This window comes from Bos indicus x Bos taurus, chromosome 12 (assembly GCF_003369695.1).
Source record: "Bos indicus x Bos taurus breed Angus x Brahman F1 hybrid chromosome 12, Bos_hybrid_MaternalHap_v2.0, whole genome shotgun sequence".
Lineage (NCBI taxonomy): Eukaryota > Metazoa > Chordata > Mammalia > Artiodactyla > Bovidae > Bos > Bos indicus x Bos taurus.
In genome coordinates, this window is record NC_040087.1 from 77605920 (window position 1) to 77625996 (window position 20077).

Sequence of the window (20077 nt, forward strand, 5' to 3'; positions counted from 1 at the left end):
ACTTTTGTTTATGAAGGATCTCTACTGTCCACTCTAGATGGTGTTTCATAATTCCCAAACACGTATATTTTCCAAATATAAAGTGAACAACAGAAGAAAGAGCAATGTGTAAGATGCTTTCTTTCATGATTTTTCTTCATTCGACCCATACAAAATTATTTTTCCCCTCTAGGGATTTGTGTGTGTGGTGAATGTTCTTGCCACGATGTGGACCCCACTGGAGACTGGGGGGATATTCATGGGGACACCTGTGAGTGTGACGAGAGGGACTGCCGGGCTGTCTATGACAGATATTCTGATGACTTCTGTTCTGGTAAGTGCTTTTCTAACTCCTGTTTTTATTTTTTATTATTATTATTATTCTTTTAAAAAAAGATTTATTTATTTCTTTTATTTGATGGTGTTGGGTCTTAGCTGTGGCCTATAGAATCTACTTCCCTGATCAGGGATCGAACCTGAGCCCCCTGCACTGGGAACTCAGAGTCTTTACCACTGGACCAGCAGGGAGGTCCCTAATTCCTGTTTTTAAATAAGAAAGTGTTCATTTCCCTCTTTTCAAGATTTATTCTGCTTCTCCAAGAAACTGTGAAAGAACTGAATGTGCCTTCTGAAGAATTTGAGACCCATAGGACTCCTAATATCAACCCAAAAACCCTTTAGAGAATTTGCCACAATGGGCAAAGATTGGAGATGCAAACACACCCACTCTCTGAAAAGCAGTCTAGTCTTTCACCAAAAAGAACTATTACCTCCACGTATCTAATACTTAGCAGTGAGAACACGAAGCTAGCAGACCTGACCATGAACAGGAGAGGTACCGTTAAGGCAACTGTTATTAACACAGCACAAAACGAAAGACAATGTGGTTCTCGTAGGAATTTATTGCATTGCTTCTTCGGTATAATTTATATACTAAAAGTTGTTCTGCATTAAGTCTACAATTGAATATCAATTAGTAGATTCAAAAATTCTATGTGGACCAGCTACTCTTTGCCAGCATCTGTGCTGCATCCGGGCCACTGGTTCCAGCAACGAAGGAGACAAAGATAATCCTTGACAGGGAGCCTGTAGTCTAAATGCAAGGGGCTTCCCTGGTAGCTCAGCTGGTAAAGAATCCGCCTGCATTGCAGGAGACCCTGGTTCCATTCCTGGATTGGGAAGATCCCCTGGAGAAGGGATAGGCTACCCAGACCAGTATTCTTGGGCTTCCCTGGTGGCTCAGTCTGTAAAGAATCTGCCTGCAACATGGGAGACCTGAGTTTGATCCCTGGGTTGGGAAGATCCCCTGGAGGAGGGTATGACAACCCACTCCAGTATTCTTGCCTGGAGAATCCCATGGACAGAGGAGCCTGGCGGGCTTCAGTCCATGGGGTCGCAAAGAGTCGGACACGACTGAGCGACTAAGCACACACAATCTAAATGAAAGGGAAAAAAAAAAAAAAAAACACACTGCCAGAATTTCTAATAGTGCAAAGGAAAACAATAAGCAGTCAGATTTATCTTTAAAAATGTCACTCAACAAAAATGAAGTAATAGATTTTATTACATGGGACAATCCAGGAGGCATAGACACATCTTCATGCTTGATTGCTTGGTTTGTGTAAGGAAATAGATGGGGAACTCTGTCTCCAGAAAAAGTTTCCCAGCAAAGGCAGATAAAAGAGCTACCCTTTTTAATTATGATGATGCAACTGCAAAGACTTCTCTGGCCTGGCCCAGGGGAGCTGGCTCCTGTAGCTTCCCCCTGCAGAAGAATTGCCCTGTTCTGATGATCCCTCGGGCTTGGGAGAATTTCCTGAATGGGCTCACAGAGGTGATGGGGTCGTAGGCTGAGATTTGAACAATAAGACATCAGGCTGTGATTGTGATTTTATTATTCCTTTGTTGAAGTGAGCTGAATGTGGCCAGTTCTCCACAGTCTGCCTCCCACACCTAACATGAGAAATATAAGCAAGAGGAATCTCATTATCAGAGATCCTACGCTGAGAGATACCTGTCAAGTTCGTTCACACACCTCATTCCATTTTATGTTCGCACTGACTCAGACAGGGATACATTATCATCTACGTGTAAGAGGGAATGTTCAAAGAAATTAGCGACTTGACAAGTTCACACCGCCCTTAAATGTCACCTGAAAACAACTTTAGCTGAAGTGCTCATGTCATTTAATCTCCAAATGATGCACAGAAGATGCTTCAATTTTACTTTGTTTTGGTAAGGAAGAGATGTCCTTTGAATGCTTAAAATTCTTATAAAACTAAGCTTCTCTAAACATTGTTTTGATCTGGGGTGGGCATCAATGTCTGGAGTATTTCTTCATGCTTATTAAATCTTTAGAATTCTATATACAGTGCTTAGCAAATTACTAGTCTTCACAATTTTCCCAATTGCCCAGAGTTGCACCATGAGAAGGGAGCCATGCAATTGACTATTGAGTGTGGAAGTACCTTAGTGTTAGGAGATAGAATATCCACATCCACCCCAAGGATGTGGATATTCTCTAGTGATTTATGCCAGGCTGGAGTGGAATAAGACTCAGATAAAATGAAGCTTTATTTTTAGCTCCCATTCCAGCCACCCTGAGAGTTTTGAGCTTATTTAAGTCCAAGAGAAATCTCTCATTGGATTATAGTTGGCTCATCTAATTGACCTTCTAATTTTATTTATTTATTCCCACTCTTTCCATTCATGTATTCAATAATGCACTTAAATGTAAATATTTTGTGCCTGATCCATCATGGGTACAGGAGACATGATACAACTTTTAAAATATGATCCCTGCTCCCAAATAAATCAGTTGTATTTATTTGTTCTTTCACTCCTAAAGTGTATTTATCACTTCTTTCACACTTCTTTCACTCCTGTTCACTGATACATGAATTCATCCATATACAAATATGACTCATGTATCCACAAAGATACACACGCATGTTCATGCCTCAAAGAGGATACTCTAGACAAATTTTGAGTGTGACTGAAATGACAAGGGCATGACCAGCCATCCTGAAGTATATCAGCTGCTCTGTTATTCCAGTTCTATGAACTGCTCCCCTGAACTGACTTTCTGATTCTGAAATAACTCCTTTCTTCCTGATGACTGCTTACCAATCTGATCCATTTTGCCAAATTCCCAAATAGGAAAAAATATGCTGCAGTGTGACTTTCCACTTTTTCAGCTTGCTCCTGCCTAGCAAAATGATGAAAATATAAGGTTAGTTTTGGCCTGGAGTTCCCTTAGTTTGGAAAGTAGACTCATTTGGTAGAACCGTATTATGGGAGGAAACTTGTCTTTGTGGATTAACAAAGAGTTAAGGGAAGAAATGGAAGGAAATGGTTACATACATTCAGTTTACATTGTCTTGAAAGGGAAAAATAATATATTAAATGACAACTGCTAGTTAGATTGAATTCATTTCCCCCAATGTTTTCTCTCCATGGTCTTCATATTTCCTTGTGAGAAGCAACTTGTAAATATCAGATTCCAGTTCATGAGCATTTTTTGTTCATTTTCAAGGAAAGAAATAGCCTCTGTGGAAGAAGAGCATTCTGGAATGGATGGAATTACATATGTCCTGGATTGATGTTTCTGAGGTTAGATAGCTTAACACAAAAGAGTGCAATGATCACACACACAAAAAAGCTTTGGTGTCAGCAACCTCTTCTATAATTTCTTGAGAGCCTTTAAAGCTCAGTGTTTTGATTTTTTAAGTAAGTTTTTTTTTTAAAAAGAATGTTTTTGGCTGTGCTGGGTCTTTGTCGCTGAGCGGGCTGGGCAGGGACTACTCTCCCTTTGAGTGCGTGGGCTTGTCACCGCGAGGTCTTCCCTTATTTCGGAGCACGGGCTCTAGGGCGCTCAGACTTCAGTAGATGTGGCGCATGGCCCCAGTAATTGCAGCTTCTGGACTCTAGGATGCATGGGCTTCAGCAGTTGTGGTTCCCAGGCTCTGGAGCACAGGTTCAGCAGTTGCAGTGCACGGGCTTAGTTGCTCCAGAGCTTATGGGTCTTCCTGGACCAGGGATCGAACACACGTCTCTTGCCCTGGCAGGTGGATTCTTCACCACCGAGCCATTAGGGAAGCCCCTAACGCTCAGCGTTGCCATGATGCTCTTTGATGATGTCTCTTGCTGCCAGCTCCCCACCCTGTGATGCAGTTCTGGCTGTGATCCTGTTTACATGCCAACATTAGACACTGTTGTTTTTCCCTTGTCATGAATGTGTGTGTGTGTGTGTGTGTCTAAGGAGTGTTCATAGGTCTTTGAAAGCAGTTCTCTAATGTACATTCCATGTATTTAATATCTGCAATAAAACAATACATTCTATATCTTTCATCTCTATTTTGTTGATTCCCTTGTCTACAGAGTTTAAAAGAATCTTTGTTAGAATCAATGAAATGAACTTCTGAAGGCCAAATATATGTGGATACATACACACCTAGATTTGACACACTAGCATTGAAACATGATGTTTCAGATCAGGGTGGTAGAATTCACTTCTTCTAGTTCTCTCATTTTAAAGATAAAGTGAGATGGAGCCCAGAAAGGTGAACCAGTGACTCATTTAGATGGAGGACACGGATCTCCTAACTTCTTCACTTTTCCTTTTTTCTCCATTTGTTTTTGAAAGACTCTGATATAGTATGTTATGACAGTCTAAAGGATTTTCATGATAAATAGATCTTATCATTTCTAAACTTATAAATCAAAAGCAAGCATTTTCATCATCTTCATTTTATCGCTATAAAATTGAGAAATAGTAACCTCAGAAGAGAAATTGCAATTTCAAGTTTTGATTTCCTGTCTTTTCTGAAAAGCTAAATACCTGCTTCAGAATCTGGTATTGATACCTTGCATTTCTAACTGGTTTCCTAAACCCACTGATGAAATACCATAAAGAATTTTAGTAGAAAAAGGTACAGTTTCCTTTAGAATGGAATCCATAACTTATTTTTGGCTGCATGTGACTTTAAGTTATTGAAGAATATATAATATAACTTTTACAACTGTGAAAGTGTAGTTTTGTTTATGTTTTCACTCGTCAAGTTCATCTCTGGTCAACATTTAGGTTAGCATTACCACTGTCAATACTATTCTTCACGCTGCTAGACTAGAGTTACAGTCAAGCCTTTTCTCTATTACTTTTACATTTGCTTCTTCTGTGATATTCATCGGGGTATTGAATTTAGGTATACCTACTTTTCCCCAAACAATGAAACCTTCAGAAACATTCTGTATGCCACTATTTCCTCATTTAAACTGGTTGCCATATACTCACTGACTCTCAGGAATTACTTTCACTGTGAACGTTTTACTCAAGTCATTCATTTTTTTCATAACCCTTCTTCCCCCAGCGTGAACTTGTTCACTGGATGTTGGCTTCTGGTGGCAAAGTGTAGAGGGCACAGCCGTGGATGATTTGAGGAGGCCAGGGCCCATCCTGAACTAGGCAGTGTTCTCCCACTTTGATCCTTTCCTAGTTAGAGGCCAGACCTTTCAGCCCGGCCAGTCGCAGCAATGACAGCATCCCATCAGTTCTTTCCAGTGTGTACACAATCGACCACAGCTATTTCTGAGAGTGCCTTTTGCTCAGCTGAGGCAGGGGCTGGGTCCAAGCCTGAGGCCACACACAGAAGCTTAAGGATCATCACACATACCGTTTTTGTTTGGAGTTGGCGATGCCTAGAGATGACGCATAAACTCAGAGTAGTAATCCTTGAGAAGGTCCGTGATGCTGCATTAAATGCACAGGAAATAGAGGTGAAGACCTTATGGACCACGTTTCCTCTAGAACTTGTAGAAATGCTCAGAAATAGCAGAGGGACAGAAAAGTGAAGCCGCATAACATTAGGGGGAGAAGCACAGAGAGTAAGGACTCAGCGAGGCAAATAGAACAAAAACAGAAGGGAGTGGATATGAGGGCAACAAGGGGAAGACTTGCAGAGATTTCTTCTAGGTCTAGTGCATCTGTACATTTTTTTAACATTTGTTAAAGCACCCACAATTAATCTGACTTCTTAAGATACTAACTAGACCAGATTTTAATTTCAAGAATCTCTATTAATAGTGTCTGTCCATCTTCATGAATTTGTTTTATGCTACTGAAATTTTTTTTTTAATGTTGACATGTGAATGAACCTCAGACAGAAAGTAATGGCTATTCTTTTTTAAAAAAATGGTTACTTATTTTAAAATTACTTATTATTAATTTATTGATTTATTAATTTATCATTTATTTGCATTCACTGGCTCTTATTTGCCATGCCTAGGATCTTCGTGATGGTGTGCTGTAGGATCCTTAGTTGCAACATGTGGGATCTAGTTCCCTGACGAGGAATCCAACCTGGGCCATTGCATTGGGAGCCTGGAGTCTTAGCCACTGACCACCAGGGAAGTCCCTGTAATGGCTGCTCTTAAGCCAACTATGGAACTTCAGAGTATCCTCCCATCAGTCCCCATCTTCTTCCACACAGACTCTGACTTTATTCCACGTGCCAAGGGATCAGGATGCTCACTGCCCGTGAATTCCAAGCACCTGCAGTAGTAGGTGGCCTTCTCCTGAGTACTTAGGAATTCCCTGGCCTCCTCACCTACTGGATGCTTTGTTCTAACTTCCACAGCTATTTTAAACTTTCAAGAGGAAAGCTTTTTTTCCCCCCTTTCAATCTAACTGTGTTTTTCAGTTTTATTGTTGAAGTGTCAGCTCGTCTTCCGCAAATGGCAGCATGTTCTGTACTTTGTCCAGCATCCTCCTGGCACATTCAAGTGCCCTACAAATGATGCTGCTTGTCTCCCAGAATTTCAAAGTCACTGGCTCTCATAGAACAGCAGAATTGATTGTACTTTAAATGTTAAAGATTTTGTTTTAAAATCTGTTTTTTATCTATGCATTTGCAATACAGCTCTGTTTGCAAATTTTGCTCTAAAAATTATATGAGGACAGGGAAGATGGGGAGGAACTTTGTAAGCTAGGATAAATGGCTAGAATCTAGGGAACCCAATAACCTCAGAGCTATAAGTGTTAGTAAGTTAAATTTTTATAATAAAAATTCCTGTGTTTGAAGGTCTAAATGATCATAGTCACATGTCGTATGTATCTATTAGTAATCAAAAATTTTTCCTTTAAAATTATGAGCTCTAAGACAAAGTGTTAGTATCAATAGCAATTTGTTCCATAGATTCTGTTACATAGCAGGTGCTCAATAAACTTGTTGAATGGAATTTAGTGTAAATGAGAGATTTGGGTTCCGTAGTCCCTAATAGCTCATCCTATTCTGACTGTGATTTTATGACTTATTCCATGAAGAAGCCTGTTTATAATGAAAAGCTTCCTGATAGACGGATGCTTCAAACTTGACAGATGGACATCTGCCCACAGACCGCATGAGATACTGATAAAACAGGCCAGTCTTCACTGAAGGCCAGTTTTCATACTCTGTGATATATATTAATATCAATGGACATGAGTTTGAGTAAGCTCTGGGAGTTGATGATGGACAGGGAAGCCTGGCCTGCTGCAGTCCATGGGGTCACAAAGAGTCGGATACGACTAAGCAACTGAACTGAACTGAATACAAAATAGCATGGATTTTTAATCCATTAGCAACATACTTGATTTACTTAAGGAAAGTATGATTCCACTTCCTTTAAAATCCTTCATGCATTTTTGGAGGAATTATTGAAATCTACTTTACTTTGCATTTGTAATAATGAGTTTCAGAACGGTTATGAAGAGTTAGAAAAACTCAGCTAAGTTATTCATTCCTTTCTGTTCCTACTTGGTTAGATGTGTGGGCTCAAATGAATAAAAATAACAATAGCTCATTTTTATGTAGCATTTTAAGATACATTATATACTTCTTGATAAATGTGGATAGATAATGCGGTTTAGAATGAAGAACCTAAATGTCAAAGAGGGTGTCATTTGACCAGCTGTATTCTGTAGGGAGCAGGGTCAGGATTTGAACCTACTTATATGATTGATAACCTGGTCTATTTTCTGCTATACCGTATCACCACTTATCACAGTTTTTTGAAGGCTCTGTGTCCATGTGTAAATAAATTAATTTCTTTCCTGACCTCTTTTGTGTGTATGAAATTAGTCTTCAAGGGTTGTGGGTAGTAAAAAGGTCATGAAAATAAAGTCTGGGAGACTCCAGGAGCTGAGACCCTGTTTCAAAAACAAATTGCTTTCCATTTCCTATGGCTCTCCTCCATATGAATTAATCTCCAGACCCATTAAACCCTCCATTTGGGCCCCAGCAGGCTAATTCAATCTCATGCACTTGGATTTTGAAAGATTCAAGTTGATAGCCCTCCAAACCTGTTTATCTGATCTGGAGTTGTTGCTTTTCTTTACTCTTCACGATCAATCAATACAGCTCGGGTATTTAAGAACGTTGAAAAATGGACTTTTGCCTTAATGTTTTCTATGAGATCCTGAGTTCTTTGTCACACTCACTGTTTGGAAACTAATTCTGACTTCAGTATGTTTTTCTCATATACATGTGTATGTGTATATATATATAATACATTTTTACATACACTAATATACATGTATACTCTTACTCTCATTGTGAAGGTCACGGGCAGTGTAACTGTGGCAGATGTGACTGCAAAGTAGGCTGGTATGGGAAGAAGTGTGAACACCCACGTTCCTGCCCGCTGTCAACGGAGGAGAGCATCAGAAAGTGCCAGGGAAGTGCCACTCTGCCATGCTCAGGAAGGGGTAAGTGAGGGTCTCAGGCCTTGCCACCCACCACTTCTAACCCTGTGAGTCTAGTGAATTCACTTTACACGTATCTTATTTAAAAGGTAGCTGAGATTCCTGAATGAGGAACAATTTGCCTTTTCAGAATAATGACTCCAGTATCCACGAGTGAAAATACGGAGAACTATAATCTCTCTCTTTCTTCCTCTCTGTCATAACCGCCCCCACACACACTCACTCACTCACTCAGTCTACTTTAGCTCTGAGATTTGTTCAATTTCCATCTAGTTCAATGCTGCATTAAAAGAAGAAAAAAAAAAGTTTGAATATTTGCTCAGAGCTTTGTCAATAAAACCATCTAATTGTCCACTGACATTTCTGAAACTTAATAACATCCTACTGAATTGTAGTGTTGGCTTTTGAGAAAGCATCGTATAAACAGCTTGGAATAAGCTTTCCTGGTCTTGGATGGCATGTAGCCTCAGGTGTATTCTTGGTACCAGATCAGTACACACAGGAGGAGAAGGAAGGATTCATCTAGGGGAAAGCTGGTTTCATTGTTTTTGATTTATCAAAATAAGAAATACAATTTCACCTTTCATGCGAAAAATGGCAAAGTTAAGGCGAAATATGCTTTTGGAGGAACTGGTAATTGAAGTTATTACAAATTTTATTCATGAAAAAGGAAAATGAGAAAGATTTCCCTTATGTGAATGTTAGATCAGAACCACCACAATATTGTAAAGTAATTAGCCTTCAATTAAATAAATTTAAAAAATTAATTTTATGTTGCAGGGCTTTTTATTTTCTTTTTGAAAAATGAATTTTTGAGATTGAATTCAAGTGTCATAAAATTTGTGCTTATAAAGTATACAACTTAGAGGGTTTTTTTGTTTTACTTTTTACTGTATTCATAGAATTATCTGACCTTCACCACTGACTTGTTCCAGAACATTTTCATCACCACAAAAAGAAACTTGGTACCCCTTCCTGGTCACTCTCCATATTCTCCCCACTCAGCCCCTGGAAACCATTAATCTTCTTCCTGTCTCTGTACTTTTGCCTGATCTGGATATTGCATCTAAATAGGAACTGTGTTCTTTTGCGTCTGGCTTTTCTCACTTAGCTTAATGTTTTCAACATTGTAATGTGTCAGTACCTCGTTTTATGGCTGCATAATATTCATCTGTATGGATATACCACGTTTGTTCATCCACCCATCTGTCAATCAACATTTGAGTTGTTTATTCTTTTTGGCCATTATGAATACTGTTCTATGAATATTTATTTACAAGTTTTGTGCAGAGAATTTTTTTTTTTTCATTTCTCTTAGATATCTGCCCATGAGTTGGAATCGCTGTGTCATATGGAGTTCTATGGTTAGGTTCTTGACATACCGTAACACTGGCTTTAAAGTGACTGTACTATTTTAGTTTTCCTTCAGAAGTGTATGAAGCTTCCAATTTCTCCACATCCCCACTGTTATTTATTATCATATGTCATCTTTTCTCTATTATTATTTTTTTGAGGGGTGGGTAGAAAACCCTCCCAAGTCTCCAAGATTATTTGTAACATACTGTTTTCCTGTACTCTGGTATTTATCCCTAATGATTATAAGAAAGAGGATAAAATATGGATAGAAGGAATTTTTAATTTCAGAAGCATTTTGGATTTGCCCCATCCTTCACTAATAACCCCAGACAGGAACCACTGTTATACCAGCATTAGTAAAATATTGTGATTCTAGTGCTTCAGCAAGCCTATTATGCTCTTAAAATAACAAAGACTAAAAAATCAGTTTTTCTTGGACTATTGTTATTTATTGCTAAGAATAGCAAGCTATATAATAGAAAAATAAGAAAAGCATATAAAATATCTTAAACATAGAAAATGACTTTAAGTATGTGTGTATATATATATATCTGCCAAAGTTTTCCATTTGTCTTGAATTTTTATATGATGTTAGTGCAAGAGAATTATTTATGGACTTCATATATCAATGTTTAATAAACTCTGACAAACATATTTGTCTCCTACCTTTATGAATAATCTTTATTTAGTTCCTATTTTTCGGGACTAGAGTATATTTAAAGTTTATTGTACCAAAAAGGTGTTAATATGTAGAGAATTATACTTTTTATTTTTTTTGAAATTCATTCAAGCCTTTTGATGCTCTTTACCAATTGTAAGCTTCTCTAGTTTCCTCACAAGGAAACAGAGATGTTGATGAGTGAAGAGGTTTTCCAGGGAACTGTAACAAAATGTAAGAATTTTGAGAATGAAGACCAAGGATTTATGACAGGCAGGCCAGTGCTCGGACCAATGGTCAGAGACTTCGTTTTTCATAGGGCTACATCTGCAAACTCATGAGCACTGGAGGTTTTAAAGCAAATGGCCAAGATGAAACTTCCAAAGGATTAGTTTTGCGGTTTATGAATGACAACTGCAGCTGTGGTTACATGAGTGAAGAAAGCAATTACAAGGCCCATCGGTTCTCCAGCCGGAGAGCCTCAGCAGCTCACCAGCTGGGGCCAAGGGGAAAAAAAAAAAGCAATTCTCCTGGTAGAATTAAATTAGATTACTTGCTTGTGCCAGTGATGACTATGTGTGATCATTATGTCTTAAAGGCAGGGGAATAATTTAGAGGATGTCTTAAATTCTTGGTTAATCCTGTAATTCCTTGATTTCTATTCCTTCATTTAGTTAGATGATTCTCCTGGAGCCAGTGTGGATATCCAGTGATTCATCCTAATTTCTGCTCCTGGGGTTGGGGGGTGGGTGCAACTTTCTCGACTTTCCTATCAGTGTTCCGCTCTAAGGGCAAAAGAGCCGGACACGACCGAGCACACAGACACAGGCAATGTCTACACATTGGTTTTCAACTCTTCTTGGTTAAAAATACACTTTTATTGTTATTGAGGTTCTCCTGGGTACGTGGTCTGGCTTTGGCCAGAAAATATGAGCAAAAGGGATGTTATCACTTCCAAGTGGAGGATGCGGAGGCAGTGAGAGATTGTTGTGCTGTCGTGTTCCCTGGCATGGGGATTTGCAGTGTTTAAGATGGTAGCTGATCTAAATAAGGAGATGTCTGCTGACCCACCAAAGGTCTATAACACAAGTGAGAAATAAACCTTTGTTGTTTCAAGTGGCTGAGACGTTGGGGTTGTTTGTTATGGCCACAGAACTCCTGATCATACTCTCTTCTGCATGCAGAATTAGGGAACACAGCCAAAGCAACACAACCAAGCTAGCAAATGCAGCAAAAATCACACTTAAATCCAAAGAGGTAGGTATAAAAAAGTTGAGGTTTATTATTGTATATATATTGAATGTATCATATCAGCATGGGTATCTAAATCAGCATAAATAGGGACTTCAATGGCAGTCCAGTGGTTAGAAATCCATGCTTCTGCTGCAAGAGACATGGGTTCAATCTCTGGTTGGGGAACTAAGATGCCATATGCTCCATGATATGGCAAAATCAAACATAAATATATGTATATTTTATAAGTGATATATTTATATTATTCTGTTAATATAAGTAGCATTTATGGGCACAATAAAATGCTAAGAGCATTAAATGCATTACCTTTTTTAATATTCCCAAAACACAATGAGGTAGGAAGAAATATAATTCTTCTACTTTTCACAAAAGAAGAAACTGGAACAATCTGTCATCTTACCTGGTAGGTGCAGGAGGTACAAGTTTTCATAGAAATTTTAATCCAGGCCCTTCAATGCAACAGCTGTCATTTAAGATAATTTACTAACATTCTAATTTGTTAATGTGTTCTTATAACAATTTTCTGAACAACTTGCAGTGAATATATTTTCGTATTATAAGTATTCTTCTGCAAAATTATTGATATGGCTACATAGCATTCCATAATATGGTTGTATCCATAGCAAAATAATTTAATCAACCCTCTTTTATTAGAAATCTAAATTGTCTCTTATTTTATTCAAGTGCAAATGTCATACTTTATACTCTTATAGAAGAACATTTGCATAAACCCTAAGTATTATTCTTAGCTGTGGGTTTGTTGTTGTTCAGTGGCTCAGTCATATCTGATTCTTTGCAATCCTATGGACAGCAGCAGGCCAGATTCCTCTGTCCTCCACTATCTCCCAGAGCTTTCTCAAACTCATATCCTTTGAGTCCATGATGCTATCTAACCATCTCATCCTCTGCTGCCCCCTTCTCCTTTTGCCTTCAATCTTTCCCAGATCCAGGGTCTTTTCCAGTAATTTGGCTCTCTGCATCAGGTGGCCAAAATATTGGAATTTCAGCTTCAGCATCATTCCTTTCAATGTATATTCAGAGTTGATTTCCTTTAGGATTGACTGGTTAGATCTTGCTGTCCAGGGGACTCTTGAGAGTCTTCTCCAGCATCACAGTTGAAAAGCATCAGTTCTTTGGCTCTCAGCCTTCTTTATGGTCCAACTCTCACACCCATCCATACACAACTACTGGAAAAGCCATAGCTTTGACTCTGTGGACCTATTCAGCAAAGTGATTTTTCTGCTTTTTAATATGCCGTCTAGGTTTGTCACAGCTTTCCTTCCAAGGAGCAAGGATCTTTTAACTTCATGGCTGTGGTCACTGTCCGCAGTGGTTTGGGAGCCCAAGAAAATAAAATAGGTCACTGATTCCGCTTTTTCCCTTTCTATTTGCCATGAAGTGATGGGACTAGATACCATGATCTTTGTTTTTCAAATGCTGAGTTTCAAGCCAGCTTTTCACTCTCCTCTTTCACCTTCTTCAACGGACTCTTTAGTTCCTCTTCACTTTCTGCCATTACAGTGGTATCATCTGCACGTCTGAGGTTGTTGATATTTCTCTCAGCAGTCTTGATTCCAGCTTGTGATTCATCTAGCCCAGCATTTCTCATGATGTTCTTTGTATATAAGTTAAATAAGCAGGGTGACAATTTGCAGTCTTGTCTTACTCCTTTCCTGATTTGGAACCAGTCCATTGTTCCATGTCTGGTTCTACCTGTTGCTTCTTTGATCCACATATACAGGTTTCTCAGGAGACAGGTAAGATGGTCAGGTATTCCCATATCTTTAAGAATTTTCCACAGTTTGTTGTGATCAACACAGTCAAAGGCTTTAGCATAGTCAATGAAGAAGAAGTAGATGTTTTTGTAGAATTTTCTAGCTTTCTCCATGTTCCAAGCAGTGCTGGCAATTTGATCTCTGATTCCGCTGCCTTTTTAAAAGCCAGCTTGTACATCTGGAAGTTCTTGGTTCACAGTACTACTGAAGCTTAGCTTGAAGGATTTTGAGCATAACCTTGCTAGCATGTGAAATGAGTGCAATTGTATGGTAGTTTGAACGTTCCTTGGTGTTGCCCTTCTTTGAGATTGGAATGAATACTGACCTTTTCCAGTCCTGTGACTACTGTTGAGTTTTCCAAATTTGCTGACATATTGAGTGCAACATTTTAACAGCATCATATTTTAGGATTTAAAATAGCTCAGCTGGAGTTCTGTCACCTGCACTAGCTTTGTTCATAATAAGGCTTCCTCAGGCCCACTTGACTTCATACTCCAGGATGTCCGACTTTAGGTGAGTAGCCATACCATTGTGATTCCAGGTCGTTAAGACCTGTTTTGTATAGTTCTTCTGTGTATTCTTGCCACCTTTTCTTAATCTCTTCTGCTTGCTTTCCTTGTGGTTCAGCTGGTAAAGAATCCACCTGCAATGTGGGAGACCTGGGTTTGATCCCTAGGTTGGGAAGATCTCCTGGAGAAGGGAACAGCTACCCACTCGAGTGTTCTGGCTTGGAGAATTCCATGGACTATACAGTCCATGGGGTCTCAAAGAGTTGGATATGACTGAGCCACTTTCATTTTCACTTTTTCTGTTAGGTCCTTACCATTTCTGACCTTATCATGCCCATTCAAGGGCATGAAATATACCCTTGAAACCTCCAATTTTCTTGAAGAGATCTCTAGTCTTTCCCATTCTATTGTTTTCCTCTATTTCTTTGCACTGTTCTTTTAAGATGGCCTTCTTATCTCTCCTTCCTATTCTCTGGAACTCACTTGGGTGTATCTTTCCCTTTTTGCTTCCCTTCTTCCTCATCTTTTTGTAAGGCCTCCTCAGACAACCACTTTGTTTTCTTGCATTTCTTTTTCTTGGAGGTGGTGTTGGTCACTGACTCCTGCACAGTGTTATAGATCTCTGTCCATAGTTCTTCAGGTACTCTATCAGATCTGATCTCTTGAATCTATTTATCACTTCCACTTTTTAATCATAAGGTATTTGATTTAGGTCATGCCTGAATGGTCTAGTGATTTTTCCTACTTTTTTCAATTTAAGCCTGAATTTTGCAATAAGGAGCTCATGATTGAAGCCACAGTCAACTCTAGGCCTTGTTTTTGCTGAAAGTATAGAACTTCTCCATCTTCAACTGCAAAGAATACAATCAGTCTGATTTTTATATCACCCATCTGCTGATGTCCATGTGTAGAGTCATCTCCTGGGTTGTTGGAAAAAGATGTTTGTAATGACGACCATGTTCTCTTGACAGAACTATGTTAGCCTCTGCCCTGCTTCATTTTGTACTCTAAGGCCCAAACTTACCTGTTATTCTGAGTATCTCTTGACTTCCTACTTTTGCATTCCAATCCCCTATGATGCAAAGTACATCTTTTGAAACAAACTGAGATCATTCTGTCATTTTTGAAACTGCACCCAAGTACTGCATTTCAGATTCTTCTGTTGACTTTGAGGACTACTCCATTTCTTCTAAGGGATTCTTGCCCACAGTAGTAAATATAATGGTCATCTGAATCAAATCTGCCCGTTCCTGTCCATTTTAGCTCATTGATTCCTAAGATGTCAATGTTCAATCTTGCCATCTCCTGCTTGATCACATCCAATTTGCCTTGATTAATGGACCTAACATTCCAGACTTTTAGGCAATATCATTCTTTATAGATGGAACTTTACTTTCACCACCAGACATATACATAACTGAGTGTTGCTTCTGCTTTGGCCCAGCCTCTTCATTCTTTCTGGAGCTATTATTGCCTTCTGCTCTTCCACAGTAGCATATTGGACACCTTCTGACCTGGAGGGCTGAACTTCTGCTTTCATATCTTTTGCCTTTTCATGCTGTTCATGGGATTCTCGAGGCAAGAATACTGGTGTGGGTTCCATTTCATCCTCCAGTGGGCCATAGAACTCATCAGTATGACTGGTCCATCTTGGGTGACCCTGAATGGTGTGGCTCATAGATTCCTTGAGTTACACAGCCCACTTTGTCATGATAAGGCTGTGATCCATGAAGGAGTGGATGTGGATTGAAAACATTTAAATGCATAAAAATATAACTTCTTAATAAATGTTCCCAAACAATTTATATTCTCTAGAATAATTGTATCGGGGTGGAAGAGGGTTTCCCTCCGCCTACCAGTAGTGACAATTTAAATAATTCGCTTTCCATGGGGTGGTTTCTGTTTGTGTTGAAACTTTTACCATTTATCAAACTCCTTTCACTGACTTCTGTAATCATCAAAATGAACAGTTTATCTGCAGGCATTAGTACTCAGCAGCTCGTGTTTGCAGCGTTTGCCCTCTTTGGTCATCATTCATCCTTGTGTCTAAATCATTGTCTCGTTTGGTGCCGCAGTCCCGTGTTTGTTGTCTGTCCCCTGTTCCCTTTGGGTTTCTTTGATCAGACTTGTTGCACATACTTGTTGCACGTGTTTTGGCCCTTCAACACACATACCCATACACCCCCGCAAGGGGAGGCGTGAGGTGGGAGGAGAATGACAAATGGAAGCTAATTATTGAATATCATAGCTTCTAGAAAATAGGAACTGTGTCCTCATTTTTATCAATTAGTATGCCTTAATTAATGAATTAAGCAAGTTGGTTCAGTTTCCTCACCTAGGAACATAATTTGAAAGAAGGATAGCATGCCAAATTTGCACCATGTGGAGATTTTTCAATTTAAATTATCATTTATCTCTTCTTTTTATTGGCAAAGCACACCTTTTCTCGTTTTGATCAACCAGAGAAGCTTTTTGTGATGCATGCATTTTTTTTAACCTGTTTTTTTACTCTACGTAATTATTTTATAACTGTAATTTTTCTTATTTATATATAGAGAGATACAATTGTTATTTGAAATAGAAAAAAAAATTTTGTTTTAAGTCCTCTAAAAAATTATTGTCAATTTTTGTGGGTAGGAGGGTCTTTTAATTTTTTAATAAAATTTTTATCAGCTTTATTGAGATATAGATGTAAAAAAAAATTGCACACATTTAATGTATATAATTTGATTAGTTTGGACGTGTGCGTATACCTGTGATGCCATCAGCACAGTCAGGGTGATACAGAGATCTGTTACATGTCCCTGTGTCCTTTTCCTGTGTGTGTGTATGTAGTAATGCTTAGCACAAGCAAACATTGACTATCTAACATAGTCAGACTAACAGAAGCAGAAAATAGAATGGTGGTCACCAGTGGAGCAGGGAGGAGGAAAGGGGGGAGGTTTTTTCCAGTGGGTATAAGTTTTTTTTATACAAGGTAAATAAGGTCTGGAGATCTCCTATACAACATAGAGTGGATAGCTAACAATTTGAACTTTTTTGTGTGGTTTTGTGAACTGAAAAAAATTGTTAAGAGGATAGTTCTCCAAACATTTTAAGTACTGCCCCACCTACTGTGGTTTTGATTGTATTTTTAAAATTCCCAGAGGCTTAATTAGATATCTTATTGTTAGTGAAGTGGGAAATGTATAGACAAGAGAACCCACTATTTCCTTTGAGTAGTACTTTGAGTACACTTTGTCGACAAAGGTCTGTAGAGTCAAAGCTATGGTTTTTCCAGTAGTTATGTATGGATGTGAGAGTTGGATCATAAAGAAGGCTGAGGGCCGAAAAACCAATGCTTCCAAATTGTGGTGCTGGAGGACTTTTGTGAGTCCCTTGGATAACAAGGACTGTTATCCAATCAATCCTAAAGGAAATCAACTCTGAATATTCATTGGAAGGACTGATACTGAAGTTGAAACTTTGGTCACCTGATACGAAGAGCCGACTTACTGGAAAAGGCCCTGATTCTAGGAAAGACTGAAGGCAAAGGAGAAGGGGGCAGCAGGAATGAGATGGTTAGAGACGAACAAGATGGCAGAGGAGTAGGTGAACGTGGAGGACATCTCTCTCTACGAGTACATCAGGAATACACCTTCAGACACAGAAGTGCGTTCAGAATGCCAGCTGAGAGTGGGCAGGAGTACCTGACCACTGGAAAAGAATATATAGAACCACGTAAAACTCGGTAGGCTGAAGGAACTAGGGGTGAATCAGGAGTGTTAGGACTGGACCCGCCCTCAGCAGGTGCGGGCACTGAAGCAGGGGTCCATCCCCACCTCGGGGCAATTGTTTGGGTCAGAGGAGATGGTTAGATAGCATTACTGACGCAATGGGCGTGGATTTGAGCAAACTCCAGAAGTTAGTGGAGGACGGGGGATCCTGGTGTGCTGTAGTCCACGGGGCTGAAAAGAGCTGGACGTGACTTAGGGACTTAACAACAGCAACAACTTTGAGAAGGAGAGTGGGATTCAGATTTTCTCTTTACTAAGTATTCAGTTTGATCGATCCCCTGCGTCTGTCAGAGCTTGGGAACTCTGGAACAGTCATACACTGAATTATGACCTTTCAGACGTAGTTGCTGAGCACCCCAGCCAAAGAAGATGCAGAAATGATCCTGTCAGATAAGCTTCTTTACTCTTCCTTTTCCAAAAGGAATCATCCTACTTTCAGTGATGCACCAAATGGGGATAATATCAGTGAATTGGGAAATCATGCCAGAAGCAGAAGTCTATATTTTGTCCTATTTATAGACATTAAATGATGAGACATCAGTCTTTGGATCCCCAGGGTGTCTCCCACAGATCTCTGAGCACACCTTAAACTTTCAGTGTCTCTTTTATGGCTTTTAAGTATCTCTAAAATCATGGAATGACCCAGAGTAGAAAAATAGTATCTAGGAAGAGAAAAAGCCTCTTTGTTATTTGCTTCCTTTGTACTCAGAAAATACGTATTAGAATGTCTTAAACTGTAGAACATTTCACAAAACCTCGACAATGTGAATGCTATTTATTATGACTTTGTTAGGGCTGCCAGGGTGGCACAGTGGCAAAGAATCCACCTGCTGATGCAGGAGACGCAAGAGACACGGGTTCGATCCCTGGATCGGGAGGATCCTCTGGACGTATTCTTGCCTGGGAAATCCCATGGACAGAGAAGCCTGGCGGGCTACAGTCCATGGGGTCACAAAGAGTTGGATCTGACTGTATGTGCATGCACACACACACAACTTATTTAAAAAATAATATGGGGAGAAAAAGATTGGGATCATGGAAGAACGAAATATAGCGCCTCCATCACTCTTCACGGTTTCATGATGTGCTGGGACATTTTCTACCCTCATGAGGGACCGAAGGTGCAGGTGCCTGTACAGCTGCAGACTGGTGTTTTTCTGGCCAGTCCGTATTAAATCTGATATTTAATCTCTCGATTCTATGAAGAAGCAGCGTTTACTAAACTACAGGCATAATTTGTGTACATTGAAGGAAATTGCTAAATATAATGGAAGCAAGCCAAGAAAAGAAGATCTCATGTAAGATGACTCGGTAGGAATTCTCCTTTCCAGCAGGCAAATAATTATCTCTGTTCCTCTTCTTTATTTCACTGTGCCTTTCCTCTTGCTATTTTAATATTCAGCAGAGCAGAAAGGAAAAAAAAATTCAGAAGCTGAATTGAGTAATTTTTGTCTAATCTTTTAGAAAAGATGGTACAAAGTAACTCAATGGAAAATAATAAATGTAATATTTTTTTCAGATAACCTGAGGATTTTCTGATCCATAGTCCAGAAAACTGTATCACTCCCCAGACAAAGTGAATATTTTGTGTGTGTGTTCCAGTCAGCGATCTTGCTTAAATGGTTTGTCTCCGGCAACAGAACATTTTGTGTCAAAGATAGAAATCAATCCAAATAAATGGACAATTTTTATTACATTTTGCATAACTTTTATGGAGTAAATTGAAAACTGGCAAAATTTTCTGGCTAAGAAAGTTCCCAGTAAAGACTGCAACAAATATTGTCAAAATCTATTTGAAATGAAAATAGAATATTGGGCATGAATTCAATCCTGATTTCTCTAAGTGACCTTAAAATGAAATGTGTGACAACCATGACAGTTTTGTTACTATAATTATTTATTTCTATTAAAACATTAAGCCCACTGTGTAGGATATAGTGTGGGGCTCTAATGGTTATCTACCTGCTTTTATTCAACATAAACAAGCAAACCAGATACATTTCATGGGGAACAGTCTCTTCTGGTTATCA

General features: G+C 39.1%; 1 protein-coding gene across 1 annotated transcript in view; it reads left to right on the top strand.

Annotated features, from left to right (window-relative positions):
* The window catches only part of ITGBL1 (integrin subunit beta like 1), a 235631-nt gene that overhangs the window by 119548 nt on the left and 96006 nt on the right, over window positions 1-20077 (top strand). The window contains 2 exon segments of the mRNA XM_027557924.1: window positions 173-313; window positions 8576-8722. Coding sequence (XP_027413725.1) covers window positions 173-313; window positions 8576-8722 — 288 coding nt within the window.